The 13,892-nt window shown below is 45.3% G+C and overlaps 1 protein-coding gene across 3 annotated transcripts in view; it reads right to left on the bottom strand.

Annotated features, from left to right (window-relative positions):
* The window catches only part of CRTAC1 (cartilage acidic protein 1), a 1,115,778-nt gene that overhangs the window by 93,371 nt on the left and 1,008,515 nt on the right, over positions 1-13,892 (bottom strand). For all 3 annotated transcript variants that reach the window (XM_077455715.1, XM_077455716.1, XM_077455717.1), the window contains exon 9: positions 6,393-6,475. In XM_077455715.1, the coding sequence (XP_077311841.1) occupies positions 6,393-6,475 (83 nt within the window). The remainder of the gene's footprint in view (positions 1-6,392; positions 6,476-13,892) is intronic.

The following is a 13,892-nucleotide window of genomic DNA, read 5'->3' as shown; positions in this document are numbered from 1 at the left end:
TTTTTTTTTAAACTGTGTAAAAATAAATAAAATAAAATAAGTAAGGAAAAAAAATGAGATCTGAGAACTTTTTGACCCCCAGATCTCATATTTAAGAGAACCTGTCATTCTTTTTTTCTATTACAAGAGATGTTTACATTCCTTTGTAATAGAAAAAAGTGACTCAAATTTTATTTATTTATTTTAAAAACAGTGTACAAAATAAAATAAAATAAATAATGAAAAAAAAATTAGATCTGAGGACTTTTTGCCCCCAGATCTCATATTTAAGAGGTCCTGTCATGCTTAAAGCGCAGAACTTCAGTCTACCAATCAGCATGAACTATGCCTAAAGCTTTTGCTGCCTGAGCGGCTCTTTTTTTTTTTTTACATGCTTAAAAATCATTTTAGCCCTGAAAATTACATAAAACCCCCAAACATGATATATTTTCTGAAAAGAGACACCCTAGAGAATAAAATAATGATATCTCCAAATTTTTATGGCACGCAATTTTACCGCACAGGTCTAGAAAACACAAAATTTCTGTTAAAAAAATACACAATAAAGTTAATTTTACTGCACACAAACGTAATAAATTACCCAATTTTTTGGTAAAATATAGAAGACGAGGTTTCCCCGAGTTAACAGATACCAAACATGGCAAACCTTAAATTTGCACGCACCGGTGAAATGGCGACAGACTTCATTACCCTACATTTTCTATAGGCGAGGCGTCAAAAGTGTTATGGAGGAGGTCTGGTGCTAGAATTATTGCTCTCACTCCAGCACGCATGGCAATATGTAACGTGTATTGCAATTGACGTAGGACCCCTGGCGTGTGCGATTACATTCATACATGCCTATATGTGGGGGCCGCTCGCCGAAGAGGGGGAAGCGCCGCGGAATAGGAAGGGGCAGATTAGGAAGACTGCCTAGCAACAGCAGTTTCAGGTAAGTTAAAAAAAATATATATATTTTATATTCCCTCGAATCATACTAGGCCACATGCCCTCAACATGGGGGTTGCCATGTTGATAAGAAAAAGGACCTCTTCCACACAACCCTGGCTGGTGGTTTAGGGGGCCTGTGGGCATGGGGCTTATAGGAATCCCCTTTTACTTTTAATAAGGGTGTCTCCAGATGCCCCTCCCCCCTATACCCAACATCACCTAGAAATATATAATAAAAAATGTAATTCCCCCCAAAAAGTCCCTTATTGTAAATCAATCATTAATCATGATGCCTGCCACCTCGCCGGAAATAAAACCTGGACCCGCCGCTCGCCAGCAATCCCAATGCTACACAAAGGTGCATGACAGCTCCCCAAGCCGTCATCAGCTAAGTTAAAGGGGTTGTAAAGGTAAATTTTTTATTTTCTACATAGGTTCCTTTAAGCTAGTGCATTGTTGGTTCACTTATCTTTTCCTTCGATTTCCCTTATAAATGTTTTTTTTTCTTTGTTTTCTTTGTCTGAATTTCTCACTTCCTGTTCCTCCTCAGTAAGCTGTTCAGTAAGCTGTTCAGTAAGCTGTTTTGGCTGACTAACCACCAGCTCGAATGATGGTGAGAAGTTTACTGAGGAGAAACAGGAAGTGAGATATTCAGACAAAGCAAAAAAACATTTAGAAGGGAAATCAAAGGAAAAGGTAAGTGAACCAACAATGCACTAGCTCAAAGGAACCTATGTAGAAAATAAAAAAATTACCTTTACAACCCCTTTAAGGAAGGGGCGGGGATAGTGGTGACATCATTGACCAAATATAGCCATGGCCATATTTGGCAATGATTGTAAGGCCCCTTTCACACATGCGGACCGTATGTCCGTATTTCATCCATCCGTTTTCGGATGAAATACGGATATAAATGCATCCCTATGGGATAGCGGGTGTCAGCGGATGAACATCCGCTGACTCCCGATATCATCCATCTCCGCCATGGTTTGATTCTGCAGACGGAGGAAAATCCTACTTTTCTATCCATCTGCAGAGCGGATCGGATGAACACGGACAGACGATGCAGAGACCGCCCAGTGTGCAGGGACCGCCCTGTCATCCGCCGGCTCAGCGGGGATCAACGGAGCGATCCCCCGCTGAGCGAGCGGATGTTCACGGGGCGGATGATCACGGATCCATCCCGTGTGAAGGGGACCTAACTGTCAGGGCTGGGCTCAGCCCTTCCTTCTCTGAGCTGGCCGCTCAGCTGTCAGCTAATTGCCAGCTCCTATCTCTCTCCACAGTTAATCGGCTGTTGATGATATCCTGCTCGTCAATCCTGCCTACTTAAGCCGTCCAGTCCAGAGGAACTCTGCCTTCACCTTGGTCAACATCACAGAAACTGAGACTATCTCCTGCGATCCTGTTCAAGACTGACTTTGCTGACATCCCTTCTGGCTCCAGATCCTGCTTGCTGTCCACTACGTTGAAATCCTGACTTCTGGCTTGGCTGACTATCCGTTCCAGTTACTGAACTTTGGCTATGTTTTGACTACGTTTGTTCTTTTTACTTTTATTATTAAACAAGAGTGATTTAACTGTACTTTCGTCTCGGCCTGATTTCATGGTTTCTGACAGTAACCTGCTCCTTTCTCTGCCAATTTGCTTACATAGCCGGGAATTCTTGGCCCGGGCTGGATGATGTAAGTGGTTAAGGACGCATCAGGTGCAAGCCCATGCTGTTTCTTAACTGCTTCCCACCGGCTGTGCGCATATCTGCGGCCTCTTGATGGGTGGGCCTTAACGCCAAGATTCTGCATATACGTGTATCGCTGGTATCCTTGCCTACTAAATTATATTATCATCTATAATGAAAGTGTATGGACGTTTCTATGGATTAGTGTTTGGCGCCATCTAGCGGCCAAACACTGATAGTGAACTTGAATGATATTTGCTTTCACAAAAGCCCTAAGCTGATTGCAGGAAGTGACTGTTATTTACTTTGGAGAGTTGACCTTTTTACCGAGGATGCCATGTGACCTACCCATGGACACCCTCTCTGACAGTGCATGCTGGGTAGGACATAAAAGGAGCCAGAGCGGCCATCTTAGGTCTCTTGGGAATGCATGGCCTACCTGTGAGGACTTGTGAGGAGGCCTCCCGGAGGAAGCGGCCTACAGCCACTGCGGAGCGCAACCCGGCTCGATTGTGTGAGTGACCTGACGGTGCCAAAGACACAGTGACTGGATTGGAAAGATCCAGAGACACTCATTTGAGCATCGGAAGACCGGGTCCACCTATCGGAACAGAACGGAGTGACGGAGCCGGCTGACATAGAAGCAAGCTGCAAACACCGGACCAGAGCTACCATACAGAGCTTCCGATCCAGTTGGTGAGCGGGTTGCGGCCCACAGTTTATTAACTTTTGCACCTAGTCAGACTTATATACAGGTCTCACTGGGATCCAAAGTCCTGCAGAGGAGGAGTATAGCAACTGACAATAGGCAGGCATAAGGCCTATCTGCTGTTGCATCTCAAGCCTTCTATCATAGTTACGGAAGCAACACCAGGACAATCTTTAACTCAACTTTAATTACTTTACTTCTGGGATTACAAATGATAAGAACTTATCATAGCTAGCAGAAGACAAGAAGACTAAGGACTGACTACTTTTAATGAGATCTTACAAATAGTTATACAACTAGGGGGAGCTCCTTTGTATTTATATTGTTTATAATTGTTTTAACAAAATTCATTGTCCTGTCATTCTATGTTGGAATGACAGCACAATTATTGTAATCACCTGTTTGCCAATATTTACAGTAAAATATACTTTGGTTAAGTACCCCGTTGTGTGGAGTATTGCTTTTTTTTCCCAGCAGGTGGAGCCAGTGGATCCTGAGGTGACAATACAGGTATATTGCGTTGTATTATATTGTACTGTATTGTATTGCACCACAGCTGTGTCAAGGGGACTGAGTCAAGTCAGTGGGGTTTATTGGAAGAGTGCAGTACAAAATCAAACCAGCAGCTCCTTCGGGGGTCAGTGCTACATATGCATACCTAAAGATAAACAGAGCTGTACCGAGAGCATGTGCCCCAAGTGCTCTATGCACAGTTGGTGGTGAATGGAAAGGTCCCAATCTCTACTTTTGCAATCAGGAGTTTTCCAATCATGTGACCGACGTGACAGCCAATCACGGCGGTCAAATGATCAGAAACCCCAGCCCGCCTCCTGGCATCTAAAAGACCTTAAAGGGCTGGCAGGCACCGGCGCCAAGGGGTTAAACAACTGGAAGTTGTCGCATTCCTCCATGCTGAACACCCTAAATATTCAGAACACTGAGCCTATCATCCCTAATCCCGGGGAATGCAGAGCAGGTGAAATCCCATTAGAAGACATTCCAGTCCATTTTCCAGAAATGTTGGCTGCTCTGTATTCTCCAGGATCCGGTCAGGAGTGTGACATCATCCTTCCCAAGGTTCCGCAGGTGGAAGAAGGGGTGGTAAGGCAAGTATACACTATATTACCAAAAGTGCACAAAGCAAGGTCCATAAAGACATGGATGAGCGAGTTTGGGGTGGAGGAACTTTGACGGTCCTAATCTCAACCTGATAGAACACCTTTGGGATGAATTTGAGCGGAGACTGCGAGCCAGGCCTTCTAGCCCAACATCAGTACCTGACCTCACAAATGCGCTCTTCTGGAAGAATGGTCAAACATTCCCATAGACACCCTCCTAAACCTTGTGGACGGCCTTCCCAGAAGAGATGAAGCTGTTATAGCCGCAAAGGGCGGAGCCAACTCAATATTGAACCCTACGAACTAATGCCTCGTACATAGTTACATAGTTAGTAAGGTTGAATAAAGACATCAGGTTGACATCCAGTTCAACCTGAGTGAGTGTCTACAATTGTCCCTATCCCTGTACATTGCACACTCACATCGGTCCCTACCCTCAAGGAGCCCACAATCCAAGGTCCCCATTCATATACTAGGGTCAATTTTGGACAGAAGCCAATTAACCTACCTGCATGTCTTTGGAGTGTGGGAGGAAACCAGAGTACCCGGAGGAAACCCACGCAGGCACAGGGAGAACATGCAAACTCCAGGCAGGTAGTGTCGTGGTTGGGATTTGAACCAGTGACCTTCTTACTGCTAGGTGAGAGTGCTAACCACTACACCACTGTACACACACGGTTGGATTTTCCGACAGGGAATGTTCGATGTGAGCTTGTTGTCGAAAATTTTCCGACCGTGCGTAGGCTCCATCGGACATTTGCTGTCGGGAATTTCCGACAACAAAAATGTTTGAGAGCAGCTTCTCAAATTTTTCCCCGAAAAACAAAACTAGTTGTCGGAAATTCCGATCGCGCGTACACAATTCCGACGCACAAAAAGTTCCACGCATGCTCGGAAATCAAGCAGAAGGAGCCGCACTGGCTACTGAACTTCATTTTTCTGGGCTCGTCGTACGCGTTTGTACGTCACCGCGTTCTCTTGACGTTCGGGAATTTCCGACAACAATTTGTGTGACATTCGGCATTCGGCCCAGAGTCCTCTGGGTCACTAAGGACAACATGATCCGCAGCTACCTCCTCCCAGCCACGTACAAGTCCATGGGTTTCTTGGGACTGTAAATCATCCCTACAAGACTGCTGCTGCTGAGTGCCAGGCTCCACCTCCCCCTCCTCGTCTTCTTCCTGTGTGATGGGTGGGACAGCAGGAACACTGTCTGGATAAAGGGGGCCTTGGGAGGTAAGGAAGTCCTCCTCTTCCTGCCTCTGTTCTACCTCAAGTGCCCTGTCCATTATTCCACGCAGCGTATGCTCCAACAGGTGGACAAGAGGTACAGTGCCACTGATGCATGCACTGTCACTGCTCACCATCTTTGTGGCCTCCTCAAACGGTGACAGGACAGTTCATGCATGAATTTCCGACAACAAAGGATGTTGTGTGAGCCATATGAATTTCCGACAACAAAGGATGTTGTGTGAGCCATATGAATTTCCGACAACAAAGGATGTTGTGTGAGCCAACATCCTTTGGAAAAAAAAATAAAAAATCCAGGGTTTTGTTGCCGGAAAATCTGACCGTGTGTACGGGGCATAAGACTGGGAAGTTCATGTGTGTAAAAGCAGGTGTCACAATACTTTTGACAATATCGTGTATGTCTAAATTTTTTCTTTACAGGTACAGTAACATTTACACCTACTAACACCAGGTGATTTTTAAAAGGGAGGGGTAGACAGTATAAGTGGACCTTGTATTTTGCTGCAAGGTCGACATTTTAACCTGGATATCCTATTATCCTGAAAGTAGATAGTATAGCTTATCTGTATGTTATCTGGACCCCCCCCCCCCCCCATTCAATGGACATCAGTGGTCTTTCATGTCGTGTTCTTTTCATTTGTAGATGTAATGAAAATTGGGTTCCTGCCCATTTGTTGGGTATATATTAGTAACATAACAGACTAACCAGTTCCCCGTCCATCTGGCTCAGAAGCATCCCCGGGGTTGAGCTCCTCCATGAAAGGATCTGCATGCTCCCGGCGTCCCACCCTGCAAAAAAACATAAATGAGGATGTTATGAGACGCTTTATAACAAATAGACACTATGTAGCCACATGAGTTCCTATTGCTCTGAGCTTTCAAAACCATGCACCAAAAAAAAAAAAAAAACTTTCATTATTCATTATTATTTCATTATTATTATTTTTTTTTTTTTTTTTTTTTTTTTTATAACATAGACATAGATATGTTAACATAACATATGTTTTATAACATAGACATAGATATATTTATTTTATAACATAGACATTTTATTTATTTTTATTTTATTTATTTATTTATTTATTTTTATTTATTTATTATTATTATTATTTTATTATTATTATTATTTCATTATTCATTATTATTTCAGTATACCTGTATATGTCTGGACTCCAGAAAACCCTGGACCACCCCATAGGACAACAATATTTGCTTGCTCGTAATATGCAATATCCTAAGTAGTTAAAATAAGGACTATTGCCCCGTACCCCAGTAAGGTAGTAGTGTGACGGCCACTGCACTGCCCTGGCATCTTTTAACCACTTTCAGCCCCCCGGACCAATTTGCTGGTCAAAGACCAGACCACTTTTTGCGATTCGGCACTGCATCGCTTTAACTGACAATTGCGCGGTCGTGCGACGTGGCTCCCAAACAAAATTGACGTCCTTTTTTTCCCCACAAATAGAGCTTTCTTTTGGTGGTATTTGATCACCTCCTGCGGTTTTTATTTTTTGGCGCTACAAACAAAAATAGAGCGACAATTTTGAAAAAAACGCATTATTTTTTACTTTTTGTTATAATAAATATCCCCCAAAAATATATAAAAAAACATTTTTTTTCCCTCAGTTTAGGCCGATACGTATTCTTCTACATATTTTTGGTAAAAAAAAAATCGCAATAAGCGATTATTGATTGGTTTGCGCAAAAGTTATAGCGTTTACAAAATAGGGATAGTTTTATAGCATTTTTATTAATAATTTTTTTTTTTTTTTTTTTTTACTAGTAATGGCGGTGATCAGCGATTTTTATTGTGACTGTGACATTGTGGGGGACCCATCGGACATTTTTGACACATTTTTGGGACCATTGTCATTTATACAGAAATCAGTGCTATATAAATGCAGTGATTCCTGTGTAAATGACACTGGCAGTGAAGGGGTTAACCAGTGGGTGGCAGTGTAGGGGTTAAGTGTTCCTAGGGGTGTGTTACTAACTGTGGGGGGGTTGGGCTTTCATTTAGTGAACACTGATCTCTGCTCCAATCACATGGAGCAGAGATCAGTGTCACTAGTTGCTAGGCAGAATGGAGAAATGCTGTTTACTTGGCATTTCCTCCATTCGGCCGCTCCGTGAGACGATCGCGGGGATGCCCGCGGCGATCGAGTCCGCGGGTCCCGTGACCGGACTCACGGGGGTCCCGACCAGCGCGGGAGCGCGCCGCCCGTGGCGCGCTCCCGATGGCAGGGCGGCATTGAATATTGGACGTACCTGTACACCAATATGCCTGCCCGTGCCATTCTGTCGACGTACATCGTCGTGCGCTGGTCAGGAAGTGGTTAATGAGTTCAAGTGGCAGAGACATTTCCTCTTTAACCACTTTCAGCCCCCCCGGACCATTTTGCTGGCTTAAGACCAGACCACTTTTTGCGATTCGGCGCTGCGTCACTTTAACTGACAATTGCGCGGCCGTGCGACGCGGCTCCGCCACAAATAGAGCTTTCTTTTGATGGTATTTGATCACCCCTGTGGTTTTTATTTTTTGGCGCTACAAACAAAAATAGAGCGAAAAATTTTTAAAAAAAAAAAACGCATTACTTTTTACTTTTTGTTATAATAAATATCCCCCAAAAATATATAAAAAAAAGTTTTTGGTAAAAAAAAAAAAAAAAATCGCAGTAAGCGATTATTGATTGGTTTTCGCAAAAGTTATAGCTTTACAAAACAGGTGATATCTTTATGGCATTTTTATTAATATTTTTCTTTTACTAGTAATGGTGGCGATCAGCGATTTTTATTGTGACTGTGACATTATGGCGGACACATCGGACATTTTTGACACATTTTTGGGACCATTGTCATTTATACAGCAATCAGTGCTATACAAATGCATTGATTCCTGTGTAAATGACACTGGCAGTGAAGAGGTTAACCAGGGAGTGGCAGTGTAGGGGTTAAAGTGGTTGTAAACCCTTACAACACACTTTGACCTACAGGTAAGCCTAGATTAAGGCTTACCTGTAGGTCCAAGAAATATCTCCTAAACCTACACGGTTTAGGAGATATTTGCCGAAAGACAGGCACCGCTGTCTACGTGCGCAGGCGCACTGAGCGCGACATCGTCAACGACGAAGATGCCGCGCGTGTCGGCTCCCGTGCGCATACGCAGGAGTGACATCATTGCGGCTTCGCCGAATGACAGCGGCGGGGCAGCGAGACCCACCGAGAAGATGGATGCGCTGGACTACAGGGGACAGCGGTCACTTCGCTGGCTCCTGTGTCAGGTAAGTGACACATAATGGACTACTATGCGATGCGATGCGATGCGATGCATAGTAGTCCATTATGCTTTACCTTTGCAGGGAATGAAAGAGGAAGTAAACTCATCAGGGTTTACTTCCTCTTTAATTGTTCCTAGGGGTGTGTTACTAACTGTGGGGGGCTGGGCTTTGTGTTAGTGAACACTAATCTCTACTCCAATCACAGGGAGCAGAGATCAGCGTCACTTGTTGCTAGGCAGAACGGGGATATGCTGTTTACAATGGCATCTCCCGTTCAGCCGCCCCGTGAGACGATCGCAGGTATGCCCGCGGCGATCGAGTCCGCGGGACCCGCGACCGGACTCACGAGGGTCCCGACCGGCACGCACGCGATGGCAGGGCGGCATATAAAAATGGACGTACCTGTACGCCAATATGCCTGCCCGTGCCATTCTGCCGACGTACATCGGCGTGCGCCGATCGGGAAGTGGTTAAAGTGGTTGTAAACCCTGTTACACCACTTGTACCTACAGGTAAGCCCCTAATAAGGCTTACCTGTAGGTACTGTAAATATCTCCTAAACCTGCATGGCTTAGGAGATATTTACCATATATGCTTGCGCTGACGTCATCGTGCGCGCGGGAGTGACGTCACGTGACCTCGCCAGCCACAGAGCCGGAAGTCCACGCCACCGGAAAGGAAGAGGGGCAAAGATGGATGCGGCCACCAGCAGGGACAGCGCAGGCTTCATTTGCTGGAAAGTGCAACATATTGGGCTAGTATGTGATGCATACTAGCCCATTATGCTTTTAATTTGCAAGGGAAAGCAGGGGAAAAAAGCGGAAGTAAAACCCATCAGGCTTTACTTCCCCAGTAAGCGTATTGGTTTGCGCAAAAATTGGTTTGCGCAAAAATTATACTGTCTACAAAATAGGGGATAGATTTATGGCATTTTTATTCACTAGCCTCATGATTCGGTTCGATTACGATTATCCGGCCCACGATTAGATTCAATTGCACGATGCATCACAATTACTGTACATGCTTTTCATCCAAAAAATTCAAGCAGTCAGAAGAACATTTTAAAATTGGATCTGTTCTTAAAAAAAGACAACACTCCCTGCATGTAGCAAAGTGTAAACACAGCAGACAACTTAAAGAGGAGCTCCAGACTGCCCCCAAATGACTACAGAAGACGGTAAGAGACTGCAGACATGATACAGGAGATGGTCAGAGACTGCAGACATGATATAGATAATGAGAGACTGCAGACATGACACAAGAGATGGTCAGAGACTGCAGACATGATATAGATGATGAGAGACTGCAGACAAGACAAGAGATGGTCAGAGACTGCAGACATACTATAGGAGATGGTCAGAAACGGCAGACATTATACAAGAGATAGTCAGATACTGCAGACATGATACAGAAAATGATCAGAGACTGCAGACATGATACAGGAGATGGTCAGAGACGGAGGACATGATACAGGAGATGGTCAGAGACTGCAGACATGATACAGAAGATGATCAGAGACTGCAGACATGATACAGGAGATGATCAGAGACTGAGGACATGATACAGGAGATGGTCAGAGACTGCAGACATGATATAGATGATGAGAGACTGCAGACATGACAAAAGATGGCCAGAGACTGCAAACATACTATAGGAGATGGTCAGAAACTGCAGACATTATACAAGAGATAGTCAGATACTGCAGACATGATACAGAAAATGATCAGAGGCTGCAGACATGATACAGGAGATGATCAGAGACTGCAGACATGATACAGGAGATGATCAGAGACTGAGGACATGATACAGGAGATGATCAGAGACTGAGGACATGATACAGGAGATGGTCAGAGACTGTGCATACATGATACAGGAGATGGTCAGAGACTGTGCAGACATGATACAGGAGATGGTTAGAGACTGTGCAGACATGATAGAGGAGATGGTCAGAGACTGCAGACATAATACAGGAGATGATCAGAGACTGTGCAGACATGATACAAGAGATGATCAGAGACTGGACATGGTAAGGGAGGTGCCAGATTGTCCTATCCAAGCTGACCAATATCCTGTGCTCCTCACCACTAACCTGTCACCATATAATACTGTTTCGTTATCTTAGCGTTCCCCTGCCCAGTGTCACCACGGACCAATTACCATCCTTCTCGACCAGTATCCACACAGTCCTCTGCTCTCCCCCCCACCTCTACACAGTGAGCATGCAGATAGGGCAATAAAACAAATAATGGTGTGCAGTGCTTTGCGGTGATAAATGTACAAAAGAGTCTTATTAAGTAGTGAACAAATATAGTCCTGAAATATATATATAAATCTGTGATCTGATTAAAATAAATCTTTTGTGTAGAGGTGAGGGGGGAGCAGAGGACTGGGTGGATGCTGGTCGAGAAGGATAGGAATTGGTCCGTGGAGACACTGGGCAGAGGAGCGCTAAGGTAATGAAACAGCATTATATGGTGAGGGGGCGGGGTATTGGCCAGCTTGGATAGGACAGTCTGGCACCTCTACTGTGCTCTCCTCCAACTCTGCCTCTTCTGTCACACCTTTTCACACCTTCACACCTGGCTGGATATGCCGTGGCTGCCCCAAACCCTTTCAGGACCAAAAGCACCGATAGCTCCACTCTCCTCCTTAGAGTACAGACAGCTCCAGCCACCGGTGCTCTATGCTCCCGCCAACGTGCACACCGTGTCGCTCTTCAATGCAGGGCAGCAGGGGATGATGTCAGTAGGAGGCGGGAAAAGCCAGCGTGGTTTACTCCGGCTGCTTTTGGCTCCATTCGGTCATGGAGGCGGGGCACAACGCGGCACGAATATGACGTCTTCCAAACATCGATTATTCCAGTCGTAGCATCGATGCTGCATCATGTATGGTCGAATCGCGATGCATCGATGCTGCAATTATTTTCAACAGCAGTAAGTATAAAGACGGTGGCGGGTCGGCAAGGGATTAAAGTGGATGTAAACCCGATTCATGAAATTTGAGCTGGGCACATATCTGCAGTGCTTTTTTTATCTCTCTTCAAAGCACTGTGTCCCGTGGCTTTCTCCTGCTCCATTCTTCTGTTATCAGCATAATAACTTCTGACAAGTTCTCCGACAACTGTGATAAAACCAGTTGAATTTTGTGTCAGGGTGGGTGCTATAAATAGATCAGCAGAGAGCTGCTCTACTCACAGGACAGCTCTGTCTCTGCCTATGTGGAGGGGGTGTGTGCCTTTCCTCCAATCAGCTGTCTCCCAGTGTAATCCAACACTACACTGCTACTGCTGAATGAGGAAGTGAAAATTCTACCATGATGTGCACTTTCTAAACAGTATATAAAGCTGAAGACTGCAGATATAGATGTAAAAGGCTGTTCATTTCACTGGGTATATGTGAGGGTTTACATCCACTTTAAGTATTTTATTGCTCCCTTCCCTGCCACCAACAGAGCACAGGGAACTGATACCAAGGAAGGACTGTGATTGCAACCTGAACGAAGCCCACTAACCAGCAACGGGGGGAGGATTCCTATCGGCAGTCGTTCTGCCAGGAACTGGAGGCACACCCAACAGTTGTCCAGAGTTCCACTTTGTTTAGTTTCTACTATTTGCAAATCCATACACGTGGTGATAACTGAACAACTTGTAGTTGCCTACCAGTGGCCCCTTTAAGCCGCCTTGCAGAGCATTTCCTCTTGAAATAGCTTATTGCGCCCTTCCCTGCCACCAAAAGAGTGCAGGGAGCAGACAGCAAGGAAGGACTGTGATTGGCTGCTACTGCAGCCTGTTGGTTGATTGGACTGGATGAACTTGTGTCTTTTTTCAACCAGATGAACTATGTAACTAAGCCCACCACTAGCAACAGGGCAAATAGAGAATTCCTATCAGGAGCCATTCTGCCAGGAATTGGGGGCCTACCCAACATTCTGGGAGCTGCTCTGGCAGTTAATCTGGGAGAGCAGGCATGTGTGTCTGCTCTGTCTACCATATAGCCTAGGTCCCTGGTGCCCAACCTGTGGCCCTTTGGTATACGAAGGGCAGGCCTCAGTCTGTAGAAGGAAAATTAATTAGGATAATAACATTGATCTCTACCAGCCTCATGTAACATCTACCCAGTTTTGTTTTGTCTTCTTCAGCATCTCCACCACCAACAATGTATCCTGTCCTCACTCTCTGACCCTCATTTCCTCTATTGGGTCTGCAGTCTCCAGGGCTGGACTGGGACAGAAATTTGGCCCTGGACTTCATCCAGACCGGCCCACTTACATTTTGAGTATCCCATCACCCGCCACTTACAGCAGAGTGTCTCATCAGCACCACCTTACATCAGAGTGTCCCATCACCAGCCCCCTTACATCAGTGTCCCATCACCAGCCCCCTTACATCAGAGTGTCCCATCACCAGCCCCCTTACATCAGAGTGTCCCATCACCAGCCCCCTTACATCAGAGTGTCCCATCACCAGGCCCCTTACATCAGAGTGTCCCATCAGCAGCCCCCTTACATCAGAGTGGCCCACTGAGCCATCGGCCCACCGGGAAACTCCCAGTAGATCCCAATGGCCAGTACATGCCTGGCAGTCTCTGACAGTCCTCTCAAGTATTACATATATTGAACATTATGTGTGGCTCTTTGGTGATGTCAGGGGCCACATTTGAGGCCCCCTTTAGCTCATAAGTTAACAACCACTGGCCTAGAAACAGGGCTGAGGTTCTGGAGCTGACTTAAGTCGCCTGTAGCTACCAGTGGTGCTGTGAGAGGACTTGGGATGTTTCTGCTGAGAGCCATGTGGCTTCCAGTAGTTGAAACAGGACTATCTCTGCCTGCCGTGAATTGATGTTACTTAACCAAATCTCTTTTTAAGACATTTTCCTGTTATTAAAGCTTGTTTCAACAGTTCCAGATGTGGTAATCAGATCCAGGGCGGG

This window comes from Lithobates pipiens, unplaced genomic scaffold, assembly GCF_037356315.1.
Source record: "Lithobates pipiens isolate NorthernLeopardFrog02 unplaced genomic scaffold, aLitPip1_a1.2 Scaffold_25, whole genome shotgun sequence".
Taxonomy (NCBI): Eukaryota; Metazoa; Chordata; class Amphibia; order Anura; family Ranidae; genus Lithobates; species Lithobates pipiens.
This window is presented reverse-complemented; position numbering and strand designations above follow the sequence as displayed.